This window comes from Bos grunniens, chromosome 16, assembly GCF_055505025.1.
Source record: "Bos grunniens cultivar Pamir isolate PY7600 chromosome 16, Bosgru_T2T1.0, whole genome shotgun sequence".
NCBI classification, from domain to species: domain Eukaryota; kingdom Metazoa; phylum Chordata; class Mammalia; order Artiodactyla; family Bovidae; genus Bos; species Bos grunniens.
Window position 1 is genome coordinate 4617359 of NC_141180.1, and position 16777 is coordinate 4634135.

At 46.5% G+C, this 16777-nt stretch overlaps 1 protein-coding gene across 3 annotated transcripts in view; it reads right to left on the reverse strand.

Annotated features, from left to right (window-relative positions):
• Positions 1–8049: 8049 nt before the first annotated feature.
• CRB1 (crumbs cell polarity complex component 1) overlaps positions 8050–16777 on the reverse strand; it is a 265536-nt gene continuing 256808 nt past the window's right edge. For all 3 annotated transcript variants that reach the window (XM_086343218.1, XM_086343217.1, XM_086343216.1), the window contains one exon: positions 8050–8814. In XM_086343218.1, the coding sequence (XP_086199344.1) occupies positions 8599–8814 (216 nt within the window). In that variant the 3' untranslated portion in view covers positions 8050–8598. The remainder of the gene's footprint in view (positions 8815–16777) is intronic.

Consider the following 16777-nt stretch of genomic DNA (forward strand, 5'->3'; position numbering starts at 1 on the left):
CAAGAGGACTTCTTGACTTCTGTCAGTCAGAGAATTAAATAACAATGCATTCGAAAGTAGCAACGACTTTTAGAAAAACCTGAGTTTGAGTTCACATGGAGACATCTATATCCTGGATCTCAGAGACTTAATCATTTTGGGAACCTTATGAAAGAATCCTTAAGAGTTAGATGTAGTCAAACTTTTTCATGTGACAAAGTATTTTCAAATTAAACCTCCTCTTGGTGGTTAGTATTTAGTTATTTACCTTTGTGCAAAATTAAGCACCCCCAAATTATACAAATGAAGAGTAATTTTTTGGTTTTGCTTTTTTGGAAATAGGACTGGCAAAATAAACTTTCCAAATGACCTCTGGGAAGCTCACCTGGCAGGCACCTGTGGATACCTGGCCTGATGGTGAGAGGCTTTCACTATTGATTGGGTCCCTGGATGAGCTGACCTATGACACCTCCAAACCCATGACTCGAGGGGCTGAGTCACAACAGGCTTTGGGAGCACCTATGCTTTCGGGACTTTCACCAACACGTATACCTGTTTCCATTTGGTGTTTGCTTTATTTCAGCCTGAATAAACTTCCATTTTGGGGCCTGGAGCTCCAAACCACGAACCTCTCTGAGAGGTGCCTCTTAGAACTGGAAGAGGTGGATTTGAGAGCAGTTTTCAAGAAGTTGTCACCCAGGACGTCAGGAGCCCCTGTGGTTGGTTCCTGAAGTGGCTGTCCCCAGGTAGGACTACCAGAGAGATTTGATGGATGTTCCCGGGTTCCTGGAACCACGTAAAGCAAAGCCTGGGCACCGTATCACGGAAGCATGGGCTTAAATTGAAAACATGCGTTTTTGTCATCGCTTTTCAATGTGGTGCACAGCAATAAAAGCTGCACTTTTGCTGGGAGTGAGTTGAAATGTGAAAGGTCATATTCACTCCAGAATTAAGGAAAGTTTCATGCTTTGAATCATACCCCTGTTGAGCATAAAACCAGGTAAAACTGGCTAGCTAATTATCTTCAAAAGGATGATTTAAACCAAGACATGAGGGTCAGTCTTTCTGGATGGTGATCGTGGGTGATTGTGATTCCTTAAGAAAAGAGGTTTAGGGATAATCCTAAAAGACTGGGTTAAAAAAAGTCATCACTGCAAAGCAAACCTTTTTTTTTTTCCATTCTTATCATCAGTTGTTTGGGGGACCGAGGCTTTTGATTTATTTTCTGACAATTTTATTGAGAACATACAGGTCGTCTGTCTAGTTCTTGTCAGTCTTACAGACGAAGTGATTTCTCCAGCTGGATGGGGCTGACATCTCAGGGGCGATTCAGAGACATGACAACATGAAAAGGTAATCTTTCTTTGCACAAAATCTGCTTATTTTAGAAATACCTCGTGAGATGGGTAGGAAGGGGATTGGGGGGCAGTTATCCCTGGGGTTGTTTTGGCAGATAGAGTAGGAGATGGGAGAAAACGGCACCTGTGCTCATCGCCTTGACACTCTGCCTTATCTGAATGATTGTGGGAGATGCCACACCTGCTGTGCTCACTTGAAGCTAGTATTTTCATGAGTACTTATTACAGTACACCTGTGAGTCAGAGGGACGAGAACTGTTTTTCAGGCTAAATTCATGTCACCTGGATGGGGCAGACTATAAACTTAAAACCTATCAATATGTTTTTGGGTCTCCAAAGGCTCTTAAGGTAAGGATAAAAGTTCCTCTTTCAAAGAGCTGTCTCAAGGTTTCAATGAGCCATGATGCACAGAATGTAGCTTACTGCAGTCCTGGTCCTTACCAAGAGCCCCCTCCCCCGCCAAAGGATCCCTCGTTATCACTGTAATAACGGAAATGCTCATTACCATAACGCCTTTCAGTTCTACCTCTAGGTATTGGGACAATTACTCTTCCATGACTGCAGCTGATACTGGTCAGTAGTGATAATTATGGTACCCAGGGCTAGACTCTAGGACCACACCGTCCTCTCTCAGATGCCAGCCTGTTAAGCAGTGGTCACTTAGGAAGTGAACCAGGGCAGGCGCCACGGCCGGTTTAAGTTATGGTTGCTTGTCATTTCCTGCTTCCCTTTGCACTGAGCCTCCGGGAGCAGCGTGAGAGGCCCGTTGCAGGAGCCTTCCTGTCCCTCCTCATAAACACGCCCCAGATGTGGCCCTGGCTACCCGGTCAGGGTTCACCCGGGGCAGGAAGCGGGAGGGCTGTGTCCACTCTGCACCCAGGCCTCCAGGGCTGCTGATGGCTGTGCTGGGGGGACAGGCACCCTCAGCCAGTCCCGGGGCTTGGATCCAATGGAGCCTCATTGCATCTCCCACTCTGAGGGGACTCAGCATCCGTGTGTCATCCTTTGTTAATATTGGACTAATGACTGTTGCTCTGCAGATGAATACTAAATAGCTCACCTGTTCCCTGGGCAGTAGTTTCAGAAGCAGGTGAGTCCTGCCTCCTGCCATGTTCCTTGGTTTGTCTTGTTGGTGTGGACAGGTGTGTCTCAGTCATCGACCACTGTGTAGCAAATCAACCTGAAACTTAATGACTTTAAACAATGACTTATGATTTCTCTTTGATTCTGTGGCTTGATGGGGTGGTTGCTCTGCTGGTCTCACAGGGTCACCATGTGGCTGCATCCAGCAGCAGGGTGGCTGGGAGCCTGGCAGAACCGAGCCTCTGTTTCCAGGTGGCACGTTCACTCCAGATTTCACAGCATGGAAGTCTCAGTACCACCATCTAAGAGAAGGGGGAAAAAAAACCCTTGCAAGCCTTCTGAACCTAGAATCATTTCCACGAGACCTCAGATGCTGTTGGTCAAAGAAAACTAAAAGGCCAGCCCTGACCCAAGGGATGGCAAGAAGACCCATCTCTTGAGGGGAGCAGTGGCAATGTTATAATGCAAACAAGCTGGAGAGGAATTGTCTCCACCATCACTGAAATGAAACAAACACAAATTGCAAAAGTACACGTGATGTGAAAGTTGCATCTTTTGCAAATATTTTCTCTCATTCTGTGTTTTTATTTTTGTTTATGGTTTGCTGTGCTATGCAAAAGCTTTTAGGTTTAATTATGTACCATTTGCTTATTTTTGTTTTTATTTTGATTAAGCTAGGACACAGATCCCCAAAAATATTGCTATGGTTTATGTCAAAGAGAGTTTTCTGTATGTTTTCCTCTTACAGTGTACAGCCTTACATTAGGTCTTTAATCCATTTTGAGCTTATCTTTTTGTATAGTGTTACAGGATGTTCTAATTTTATTCTTTTACACGTAGCTGTCCAGTTTTCCCGGCACCACTATGGACTGTCTTTTCTCCACTGTATATCCTCGCCTTCTTTGTTGTAGATTAATTGACCATAGCTGTGTGGGTTTATTTCTGGGCTTTCTAGTCTGTTGCATTGATCTGTGGTTCTGTTTTTGTGGCAGCACCATACTGTTTTGATGCCTGTAGCTTTGTAGTATAGTCTGAAGTCAGGGAGTGTGATTGCTCCAGCTGTTCTTCTTTCTCAAGATTGTTTTGACTATTCAGGGGTTTTTCTGTTTCCATAAAAATTTTTAAATTATTTGTTCTAGTTCTGGGATTAATTTACAAAAGAAAAAATTGCTCATATAACTTAATAAAAAAAAAAAAAAACAAGCAACTCAATTAAAAAAGTGGACAGAAGATCTAAACAGACATTCCTCCAAAGAAGACACACAGATGGTCCACAGGCACATGAAAAGATGCTCAATGCTGCTAATAATTAGAGAGATGCAAACTAAAATGACAATGAAGTATCACTTCACATCAGTCAGAATGACCATCATTACAAAGTTTACAGATAGCAAATCCCGGATAGGGTGTGGAACAAAGGGAGCCCTCATACACTGTTGGTAGGACTGTAAATTGGTGCAGTTGCTGTGGAGAACAGTATAGAGGTTAATTCAAAAGCTAAAAATAGAGTTGCCATATGATCCAGAAATCCCACTCCTGGGCATATATCTGGAGAAAACTCTAATTCAAAAAGATACATGCACACCAATGTTCATTACAGCACTATTTACAATAACCAAGACATGGAAGCAACGTAAATGTCCATTGACAGATGAATGGATAAAGAAAATATGCTGCATATATATAATGAAATACTACTCAGCTATAAAAACAAGGAAACAATACCATTTGCAGCAACATGGATGGACCCAGAAACTATCACAGCAAGTGAGGCCAGGCAGAGGAGGAGCAACATCATATGACGTCGCTTATGCGAGGAATCGTAAAAACAATCATACAAATTAACTTATTTACAAAGCAGAAATAGGCCCACCTACATAGAAACCAAATCTGTGGTTACCAAAGGAGATAGAGCTGGGGGAAAGATAAACTAGGAGACTGGGATTAACATATACACATTATTATATACACAATAAACAATAGGACGTATTGTATAGCACTGGGAACTATATTTAATCTTATAATAACCCAAGTGGATAAGAATCTGAAAAAAAAAATATATATATATATATATAGTGGCTCAGCAGTTAAGAAATCTGCCTGCTAATGCAGGAGATGTGGGTTTGATCCCTGGGTCTTGGAGAAGGAAATGGCAACCCACTCCAGTATTCTTGTCTGGAGAATCCCATGGACAGAAGAGCCTGGTGGGCTATAGTCCGTGGGGTCACAAAAGAGTCAGACATGACTTAGTGACTAAACAACAGCAATATATACATGCACACACATGCATATATATATATATTATGTATGTATGTATACATAATATCTGAATCACTTTGCTGTATACCTGAAACAACACTGTAAATTAACTATACTTCTATTAAAAAAGGTTAATTAAAAAGTTGCATCAACATTGGTGATGCAAATGCTAGACTTTTCTACTTAAGATGGGGTTTTGCTGAGGTATGACAGAAATCAAACCAATATTATACAGCAATTATCCTTCAATTAAAAATAAATAAATTTTTTAAAAACATAAAAAGGCAAAAAAAATGATGGGATATATCTTGTTAAAGAGAGTTCAGTACAGATACTCCACAGGGCTAACACGGCGGCATTCTCACATAAGACCCTGCATGTGCAGCTTGTTCAAAGATGCAGATCTGGCTTGCTGGGCTGGTCAGTAAGTGACTTCCTGTGTGTTTGGTGCATCCACATGGAATTCTTTCTTTATTCATGCCTGCATGCCTGCATTCACATATATGTATATATATGAGAGCGTATTCCAATGGAAAGCCCTGAGCTAGGCTCTGGAAGAGAGTGAACAGCCAGATTACTTAGACGTCTTTTCCAAACTTGAAATATTACCATCAATGGTCACCATTTTCTTCTTACCTGTCCAACTTCTCCTCTGTGATTTTTTTCAGTTTGTAGTTTTTTAAAGTGAAAGTGAAAGTTGCTCTGTGTGTCTGACTCCTTGTGACGCTATGGACTGTAGCCCGCCAGCCTCCTCTGTCCCTGGGATTCTCCAGGCGGGAATACTGGAGTGAGCAGTCATCCCATTTTCCAGGGGATCTTCCCTACCCAGAGATCAAACCCAAGTATTCTGCCTTGTAGGTGGATTCTTTACCATTTGAGCCACCAGGGAAGACTGTAGCACTTTAAAGTCAGCTACATTTTTTCCTTTAAGCAAGAGCTCTTTCTGTCCTTCCCACATAAGCCTCTGTTGAGAAGTTGTAACTCTGATGGCATGTAAATATAAAGAGAATATCTTCTGGAAAACTCCAAACGCAGATACCCAGAGACACCATCTTCTTGGACAAACACTTAAAACAATATTAAAAACAGAGGGAAAGCCAAAGATTAAGACATTAATAGCTACAGAGCTATGACAGTTTAGTAGCTGGGATGTCCAATGACAACTCACATAAATCTTGGGCACTTTGGGTTTTGCTGGTGGCAAGTACAGACAATACTCATTCATTATTTGTTCACTTATGCAGAAAATATTGTGATTTTATTGTACGCCAGGCCTGTTCTAGGTGAGAGATTTTTCAGTGAAATAAAAAAGAGAGCAAAGATCTTGTCCCACGTCTTCAGAGACCATGTGACTTGTCCAGGAAGGATAAATGGTACGGAAAACACAAAGCGGAAGCCAGGAAGATGAGGGGAAGATAGCAAAGAGACGGCGATGGGCTGAAACGGTAGGATGAGAGGGAAGTCAAGACGGGAAGCTGTGCCACTGGGTCGCGAGGGTTTCGAGAAAGGAGTGACAGTCATTTCAGAGGCAGTGAAGTCTGAGGATGGGCCGTTGTATTTGGCAGTGTGGTCACTGGTGGCCCTGATATGAGCTCATCCGTGGGGTGGGGCAGGGAAAAGCCAGATCAGTTTGATTTCAAAGGAATGGGAAGAGAGGAATGAGAGGAAGAGAATATTAAACCCTTTATGGGTGTGTTGCTGAAAGGTGTACTAAGGAATGGGATGGTAATTAGAGGGAGATGGGGCCACAGCGGGTAATTCTATATGATAGAAATATGGCAACACGTTTGGTGCTGTTGGAGAAGATCTGGCACAGGGGGAAAGTTGATGGAGCTCAAGCGGGAGGGAAGTGATGGCCTTGAACCTCTGGGGAGCATGGCTTGCTACCAAACATATATAAGAAGTCATGTTATCAATTTTTGAGCATATATCCAAATATATAAGCATATATTTAAAATTTGTATTTATATGCTATTTTTTTTTTACATTATACAAAAGATTTATTTATTTAATTGGAGGATAATTGCTTTACAATGTTGCATTGGTTTCTGCCATACATCAACATGAATCGATTATAGGTATGTCTCCTCCCTCTTGAACCTCCCTCCTCCCCCCGCAACCCCGTTCCACCCCTCTAGGTTGAGCTCCAGGTTGAGCTCCTTGCATCATACAGGAAGTTTCTGCTGGCTGTCTGTTTTGCATATGGTAACATATGTGTTTTAATGCTACTCTCTCAATTTGTCCCACCCTCTCCTTCCCCTGTTGTGTCCGTAAGTCTGTTCTCTATGTCTGAGCCTCTATTCCTGCCCTGTAGATAGGTTCTTCAGTACCATGTTTCTAGATTCCGTGTATGTGCATTAATATATACTTGTCTCTTTCTGACTTACTTCAATCTGTAAGGCTTTAGGTCCATCCACCTCACTAGAACTGACTCAAATTCATTCCTTTTTATGGCTGAGTAATAGTCCACTGTGTATATGTATCACAGCTTCTTTATCCCTTCATCTGTCAGTGGGCATCTAGGTTGCTTCCATGTCCTGGCTATCATAGCTAGTGCTGCAATGAACATTGGGGTACATGTGTCTTTTTCAATTATGGTTTCCTCAGGGTATGTGCCCAGTAGTGGGATTATGGTAGTTTTATTCCTAGTTTTTAAAGAAATCTCCATACTGTTCTCCATAGTGTCTGTATCAATTTACATTTCCACCAACAGGGCAAGAGAGTTCCCTTTTCTCCACATCCTCTCTAGCATATTTACATTTCACAACATGTAAAATTCTAATTAAATCTTCAGAGGAAAAAAATACATAAATATAAGGCTATTTTCTCTCCATACCCCACAGACAGTCTTACACGCATGCTCCTTTTTAAAATGTTCTTAAATTCTTTTATTTCATGTATTTATATACCTTACTTGTGGATTTATATTCCATTTTGTTCCACATAGCCATTTTAAAACTACTTAACCTAATTTCATTCTCACTGACATTTCCCCCATCCATTCTCAAGTTTATTTAAAATGTATCTTTCTATACTATGCACACAAACTTACCACCTACGCTCCTTGAAGTGTGTGTACTGTACTTGAAGGTTCTCACCTTCAGACAAGGTCACGTCTGACAGTGATTTATCAAAAAGCAGTTGAAAGGAAAGAGCTTGGTCTTTTAGGTCAGAGAATCCCAGTGTTCCTTTTATCTTGCTTTTCTGTCTCAGGAAGTGTTTTGACCTTAAGCAGCACCTTATAAAGAGCAAGGACTTTAAATGTAATGCTAGAGGTAAGTTAGTTCAAAGGTTCTTCAAATGCTCCTGGAGGTTACCTTTGTTACATGTAATGTCACATAAGCAAAAAATACTCAGAAAGAGGAACAGCCACATTTCAATTTTTATTTGTGGACGTTGGGTTGCTTTTTAACCACAGGTTATTCCCATGACTTTCTCAAATCCATTGCTGAAGGACAAACCATGGGCATCTTTGCATTGGTACAAACTAAAACCTTTCACCACCTGATAGGAAGAGGAATGTAACTACTTTTTCTGCAGTTTCTGTGTGAAATGATGCAGTTTCCAGTGAACGGGCAAACTAAAAACACGTCCCCAGGTTGCAAAGAGTAAAGATTGTAGACATCAGGCACTGGAGCTTTTCCCAGAAGACACGTCCTTTGGCAGGCATTTTTGCTAAATTATGAGGCTGAAACTATTGGCACAAGAAACATCATTCTGTGATTGGCTAATATAATACAACAAAACAATGATTTCAACTTGAACCACTATGAACATCCGTACAGTGGTCAAGGGAGTTCTTCCTTCAGTTTCAGCGTGGTCCTGGTCGTGAACTGATGTTTCCAGGTACGTCAGGGGCACTCAGGGCAAGCATCTCGTTCACAGTGCACGGGTCTCCTCCTCCAGAGGCAGGGTGGTCCTAGATCAGCCTCTCTGCTGCAGGGGCGTCCATCACGCTCCACATCTCCACACGAGAGCCGTCCTTTTCCTGACGGCTCGGGCTGTAGGAGCCCTGGGTTGCCCTTTTGTTGGAGGCGAGAACAGAAGCCACCACTGCCAGAAAGAGGATCAGCAACAAGGCTAATGTCACTGAACCGATGGCGGTGAAGACGTCCGACAGCAAGTCATCTGCCAACTGTGAGGATGGAGATAATTGTGACGTGAGTTACAGAGCAAAGGAGAATGGCCAGGACAAGCAACTATTCTGGAATGAAAGTCAAGCAGAGCACAGGTACCACCTTGTGCCCGAGAAAGACTAGATACGGAGGGACATTCAGGGCTTCTTATTCCCAGAGCATGAGAATGGGACCATGTCTCTAGTGGTTAAGGTCTGGAGTCAGGAAGTGAGGCACAACATCTACTGAGTTTACCGTGTGTCTTAGTCTCAGTGACTGAGATCATTCATCTGACATCAAGGCCAAAGGATGAACCCACACATAGCCATGCACGCATGCTCAGTCACTCAGTCTTGTCCGACTCTTTGCTACGTCATGGACAGTAGCCCTCCAGACTCCTCTGTCCATGGGATTTCCCAGGCAAGGAGACTGGAGTGCGTTGCCATTTCCTCCTCCAGGAGATCTTCCTGACTCAGGAATCAAAGCTGTGTCTGCTGGGTCTCCTGCGTTGCAGGCAGATTCTTTACCCCTGCAGCACCTGGGAAGCCCAACCCACAGTGTGATTGTAAAATCGTTTCCAACCATAGGATCCGGCTGCTCACAGTCTTTTGACTCCCGTGCAAGAAGTTCTGATTCTGCACTGAAAGAATGGTTGTTTTACAGCCTTTCTCAGGAAATGAAGCAAATTAAATCAGTTGGGCCTCATCGGAAAAATCCAAGACAAAGGATGGTCTGCAAGGCTCTGGTTTGCACACTCACCACTTTGATTTGGATTTGATGTGACAACTGAACGGTTGTGAACACACTCGTGCTCCGTGTGGAGCCAGACCTCACGAAACAGGAAACTGGAGGAAGAGCCCCTCTTAGAGGAGCTGGGTCCGGGACTCTCGAGGGCGGGCCTTGGACAGAGGGGTGTCTCTGATGCTGACCGCAACGTGTTTGCCAAGCACTTTTTGTCGTTGGGTAAAAGACACTGATCGGGTTGCACAGAAATATTAAAGACAAGACACAGTTGCTATTTGAATTTTTAACGGGCTTGCAAAGAAATATTTCTGTCAGGGTCAACAAAGCAGAAGTAGACCACCTTCTCGTTTAGCTTTCCCTAGGACCCATCCCCTGTTCCCTAACCGAGTTACTATTATAAACGTAATCTCTGTTACTCTAATATCCTAGGGAATCTGTAACACTTTGGCTTCCCTTTGTGCGTGCGTGTGTGCGTGTGTGTGTGTGTTGTTGTTCTTCACTGTGCTTTGGTTTAAATCATTATACGGTCAATATATTCCTATGATACTGTATCTCTTCATAACACTGTCTTGTATTCACTATGTCTTGTATTCACTTGTTCAAATGTGGTTCATTAGTTTCTTCAATCAACAATATTTATTGACTGTCTGCTATAAACATTGAACTGAGCTAGGAAATACAAATCAAAGGTAAGCCAAAATTTGATATCTGGAGCTGAGATTGTGGACATGGGCAAATGGAGGACACACACACGCACACACACACAGATAATCATATCTTAAACACGTGTTACGGTAACGTCATACATGATCTACACGGGGTGTAGGTAGAGTAACAGTGGAGGGATGCCTGTGATGACCTTTTGAAGGATAAATGAGCATTCAAATATTTCCCTGAGGAGGTGCTCAGCACATGAGGACGTGAACCGCAGTGAAGGCGTGGTGTGCCCCCTCCCTGACTTTACTTCACTGTGAAAGATGAAGGGGAACTCCCTCGATGCCTCGGGGTGCGACCCGGGAGCCGACCTACATACCTAAGATTGCAATTCCGAGCTCCAGATAAAGCGGGGGCTGAAACAGCTGGCCTAACCAAATCAGATAAGATTCTCACTAAACTCTGGAGGGGAGCTGAGGGCGTCGGGGTTTGAAACCACCTCTGGGAGGCCCTTTGCTTTTGAATTCCCATGGTGGAAAGGCCTTATTAGCTCTGCTATTCTTCAGCTGGGCTTAAAATACACAGCCCCGGAATGGATCCTTTGATAATGGAAACTGCTGGGATACAGGAACCGACAAGGCCGCCAAGTGCGGACCGTCCTGGAAAGCAGCGGGAGTGCCAGGCCAGGCCTGTTTCGGTGGGTTGTGCTTCTAATGCTGAGCTTTTGAATAACCTTTCTCAGAAAAGACAGATTCCAAGCTAACTAAAACTTTCATGTAAAATTACTTTTTACACGGCTTATGCCGCAACCTGTACTGTTATGCTAACGTCCTGTTTATGAAATGTACACCCTCTTTATGAAATGTATGAAATGTACATCTTTATATGAAATGTACATTTTATATGTGATCAAATTAAACGGTGACGAGCTGAACTTCCTATCTGCAGAATAAAATAAATCAGTGTTTCATTTTTTTCCCCTGTAGAAGATTCGTTCTGAATCCCTGACTGGTTGTGGCTGAATGAGACCCAAGGAAGGGTGCACGCTGGCGTTCTGAGAGAAACGGCCAAAACTTCCTTTGAACCGTCTCGCCTGGGGCTAGGCTGAAACACACTGGAAACATCAGAAGCTTTTTCCCTGCAATTCCCAAAGAGGAATTCTAACTGTGATTCTTCTGAGGGGAGGCTGCAAACAGAATGTGCTCGCTAAACAAGCAGAAGTGGGTTTGAATCCGGTTTTGCCACTGTATCCTCCGCGCGTCTCTGCTGTCTGCCCGCCTGTGAAGCAGGGGCGACAGCTGTGTGTCTGAGACTCGCTCCGTGGCATAGAAAACATCCAGGTGTGCAGAGCTTCTCCGAGGGCAGGCCCAGAAGGGAGCTCAGTCCCGTGGTCACCCGTTTCTCACTCCCCAGACTGAACCTTCCCGGCTGATCACCCAGGTCCTGCCTGGGTGCCGGATCACCCATCAGATGCCTCCCACTCTGGTGCCGTGTCAGGACGCAGTGCCCAGCCTAGGAGCCGGGGTGGTGGGGGGCGGGCACTGCCCTGGAGCTGGCCAGGACCCGAGCCGTCTGGCCAGTGGGGCCCACCGCCCCCTGGCTAGCTGAGTGCTGGACAGTTCATCTGACTCTGGAAACACAGGATGAACTGGCTTGTCTGGAAAGGAAGAGCAACAAGACCCCTTGTGTCCTCAGCCCCAGAATCCGCCTGGCACAGTATTTAGGGCCAACACAGAAAACTGTGAAAACTACAAACACAGCGGGCGGAGCTGGAAAAACGGGACATTTTTAGAGACTTGACCTCCTATTTCCAGGAAAGGTGGTGAGGATGTAGAGCTCTGACCTGAAGCGAGGAAATTCTAGGACCAAGGTTGGGGTTACCCACCTAGGTGCAAGTTCTTCTCAAGTACGTCTGTGGTTGAAAAAAGTAGAAATGATGGGACTTAGAAATTGGCTCCTGAGAAACACTAGGGGAGAGTGAACTCCCCAAATCCTTCTTAGAATTCAGTCTATATGTCAGTTGTGTGGAAATATGTGGAAACAGTTGAAAATGAAGAGTAAAAATATTCAGATGTGCAGTTGCTTATGGGTCATATTCCAGCTTCCCTGTCTGAGTTTCTGAAATGTGTGTGTGTGTGTGTGTAGTGTTACACAAGTATATAATGATACATCAGGTGCTATTATGACTGTTATTAATTAATGGGAAAAACACTTTAAGGATGTTATGTTTTTTACAAAGCCAGTTATAATATTTACCTTCCATCTATGTATCTAAAGTGAAACAACGAAATCTAATTCTCACAGTTCAAATTTTTTAAAAAAATGAAGAGAGAGTGCAGTCCTTGTAAATTACTGTTGTAACAAGTAGGTCTTCTATTTGGTGGATTGTAAAACCCTCCCACACAGACCTGGGTCCTTGAACTATCTCTTATCAGTGAATTGCTAGAAACAGCCGTTTCCATAGTAATATTGAATATGTGCCAGAACTCTGTTTTTAAAATGAATATTGCTGCAGTGGCCAATTTTCAACCACAAATACACTGTCCACTTTACAGTTATAAGGGCAGGGGGAACAGGGGACCAAGGGGCCGAAAGAGGGGCCTGGGCAGTGTCCAGCCCCAGGGAGTGGACCACCCAGCAGGGCTCCAGTCACCTCGTAGAAGGCTCAGGACTGGGGAGGGTGGCGGCCACGCGGTGGGGGGACCCCCTCCAGGCAGCCCCCGGCCACTGGCTCCAGGGGACTCTCGGAGGCACCTGAGCTGAAGCCCAAGGGCATCTTCTCCTTGGCACCCCCATCTTCATCCACTGCTTCTCCCAGAAAACACACAGGCTGTCTGAGGAATCAATAGTCTTTCAAACCAATTCTCACCAAGTAATTACAGTCCCTCACACCTCCATGGGGTGGGGTGGGGCGGCCTCTTGACAGCCTGGGACAGACACACAGAGCTACATGAGGGGGTTCAGGGCACCACTGCCCTGGGGGAGCTGCCCTGGGGAACTTCAGACGTGACTTCCACATCAGGCCCTGTTGAAGATGCTGGGATAGCTCCTGTGGAAGTTTGGTGTGGGTTCACGGCTGACAGGGGGCTTCCTGTCAGCGTTGGTGGTAAAGAACATGCCTGCCGAGGCAGGAGACAGAAGAGACGCAAGTTCAGTCCCTGGGTGGGGAAGATCCCCTTGGAGGAGGGCATGGCAACCCACTCCAGTATCCTTGTCTGGAGAATCCCAGGGACAGAGAAGCCTGGCTGGCTACAGTCCACAGGGTCACAAAGAGTCGGACACGACTGAGCGTCTAAGCACAGCACAGCACATCCTTATGCTGAGCTGAGGGGTGCTACAGTGGGCCTAAAGGGACACGGTAATTCCTGCCTTCAGCAAATGGTCCTTGCACACATCCTCTGAGTGAGCCCAGCGGCACCTAGAGTTTGGTGGGGAGCCGGCAGGCCCCGCCCCGTCCATCCAGGACTGGGTCTGGAATCCTCCTGATGTCCCACAGGCTCATTCCGGTGAGGACGCCAGGTTTTCTGCAGAAGGACTGACGCAGCTAGGAGTCTGGAGACCTTTGCTTTCACATTTCTCTCTCCTTGAGCAGGTGGTCTCAGTGATATAATTGTTTTCCTTGGAACGCAAGGCCTAGTGAATAAAACTTCTCTCTCTCTTCGCCTCATACAAGAACCAAATCCCAGTGGCCCCAACTCGGGTTTCATGATGTTGCTGCAAACTTGCTGTGTGCAGATAATTGCAGCCCTTTCTTGGGTCGGGGAAAGGGGTCACCAGATGCTGTAGGCAAGGAAACGTCTAGCTGGTAGGTGGGGATCGTCGCTTCCTGTCGCCTCCGCTGGTCGCCCTCGTTGACTGCTGCCAGCCTCATCTCTCCCTGGCACATCGTGCCCCGTGACACCTACACAGGTCAGGAGTGTCTGTCCTCCAAGTGTGGAAGCTCCATCAAGGGGCAGCCCCACCCTTCTGCCTCCCAGCACCTGGACTGGCCTGGGTGCCCCCAGGGACCCCATGGCGAGTACCACTGGGCATAAGGGTTTGCCCAGCACACAGAGCTCCCCTCCCAGGATTCCTGCAGGGGGACACACTCAGCCTGCGTCCGGCGGAGGATGAGGCGGCCACTCTCTGACTCTGCTGAAGGGCAGGCGCACCTCAGAGGGGCTGCGGGCAGACCCGAGGGGGCAGATCGGGAACCACGTGGTCAAGGGGCGAAGGGGCCATGAAGACACTTGCTGACTCTTCCTTTCTGCGGAATCAACCACAAACAACTCGTCTGCTTCCAGCTTCTCCTGTCCCTGGAGCCCATCAGGCGGAGCTACTAAGCCCAGCCACCACAACTACTGAGCTGTGCCCTGGAGCCCGTGTTCCATGACGAGAGCGGCCACCGCAATGGGACACCCTCACACCGCGAGGAAGAGGAGCCTCCGCTCCTTGCAACTGGAGGAAGCCCACGTGCAACAGTGAAGGCCCAGCCCAGCCAAAAATAAATAAAAAATGTTTTTTATAAACCTCATTTTTTTTTTTATTTGCTTCCATTTCCTGGTCAAGGTCATCATCAGCTGCAGCCTCACTAGCACCTTGCTCTCCAGCAAAGTGACCTTCTTGACCAGCCCTTTTGTGAATAGGAACCTCCTCCCCGACCCCTTCTGCAGACCCCTCCTCTATTCAGAGCACGCTTGGGCTTGGCTGCCCTCTGCATTGCCCCTGAGGACCCTTCGTGATCCCCCTCCTGGGGTCTGTGTCTCTGTCAGCAGAGCCCGGGGCTTCAGCAGCGATGAGAAGACCTGTGACCCCACCTGCCCGGCATGACCTGCCCCGGGCACTTGAACGTGCTGCCCTGATCACGAAGGATTAGGCCCCTTCCACCCCCCCACCCCCACCCCCGCCCCTCAGAACTGCAAGGATAGGAATCCGTTTCCTCTGGAACTTTCCAACAGGCAAAGTGCAGGCTTTGCACAGACTGGCCGATCAATCGTTCCCTACTCACCCACTTGAAGTGTTCATGGCTCTATTTCACGCATCGATTCCATCCTTTCCAGTGGTGGGAAGACTTCTTTACAGCCAGGAGCTCTGCTGGTGGGGACCTGCGTGCACGCAGCTGTTCATGCACTCACCCAAGCACTCCTGTGTGGTTACTGAACGCTTTCCCCGTCTCCGGCGGTTCACTGGGTCCTGGATCCTGTGTGGTTACTGAACGCTTTCCCCGTCTCAGGCAGTTCACTGGGTCCTGGATCCTGTGTGGTTACTGAACGCTTTCCCCGTCTCAGGCGGTTCACTGGGTCCTGGACACACAGAACCCAAAGGTGCGGGTGCCGTCTTGCTAGAGCTGACCGTGGAGTGACGGTACTGGGCGGGGGCGGCTACACAGACCACCGCAGTTCACGTGAGGGGGGCTCTGGTGGAGGCCAGCACCAAGGAAAGGGAAAAGGGGGAGAAAGGGGACTTCCTGACATCTCCCAGTTTTCTTAAGGGGGGCTGCGAGGAGAGCAAGGTAAGGAAAGGCGCTGAAAGCAGAAGGAAAGAGAGATCCTTCCAGAGAGGGGGAGCAGGTGGCAGCCTCTCCAGCTTGCCTGGGAGGCTGCTGGGGAGCGTGCTTCTTGCTTCTGTAGAGCCCCGCGTGAGAGAAGCAGCAGTCACGTGGCAGGAAGATGTCACCCAGCCTGGGCGTGGAACCCAACCCGAGTCTGCTCCAGGAAGCTTCTCTCCCCTCCCTCAGCGAAGCGGAAGCCAGAATCTCAAGAGCAATTTCTATATATTCTCTGTGGGTTTTTTCCCAGCACGTCTGACCTACACCTCTTATCAGAATGGCATCAGCCTCGCATGCCAGGAGTCCTCTACTGACCAGGGTTTTGTAGGACCCAGAAGGACTTAAATTTCTTTCTACCCTTTCTTTTTTGCTATGGTGTATAGATTTTTAGAAGGTGACTGATAAGAATGCCAGTTGATTTTACACAGCATTTCAAAAGCAAGAGAATATCCAGCAAACAAGTTAAAAGGGCCTGGGGACTTTTGAGATTAATTGATACTAAAATGACAACTAACATCTAAATGCAATGGACTGTATCCTGAATCAAAGTAAATAAATAAATCTAAAGGACAACTGGGGCCAATTAGAGAAATCTGAACATGGGTAGTATATGAGATGGTCAATTTCATGAACGCTTACTAGTATATGGGCTTCTCAGATGGTGCAGTGGTAAAGAATCCACCTGCCAATGCAGGAGACTCAAGAGATTCGGGTTCAACCCCTGTGTCAGGAAGATACGCTGGAGGAAGAAATGGCAACCCACTCCAGTGTTTTTGCCTAAAAAGTTCCATGGACTGAGGAGCCTGGCGGGCTACAGCCCATGGGGTCGCAAAGAGTCAGACACGACTGAGCGACAGAGCACTCACATTAGCATGCAGTTCCAGCTGTTGCTGCTGCTGCTAAGTCGCTTCCGTCGTGTCCGACTCTGTGCGACCCCATAGACGGCAGCCCACCAGGCTCCCCTGTCCCTGGGATTCTCCAGGCAAGAACACTGGAGTGGGTTGTCATTTCCTTCTCCAATGCAGTAAAGTGAAAAGTGAAAGTGAAGTCGCTCAGTC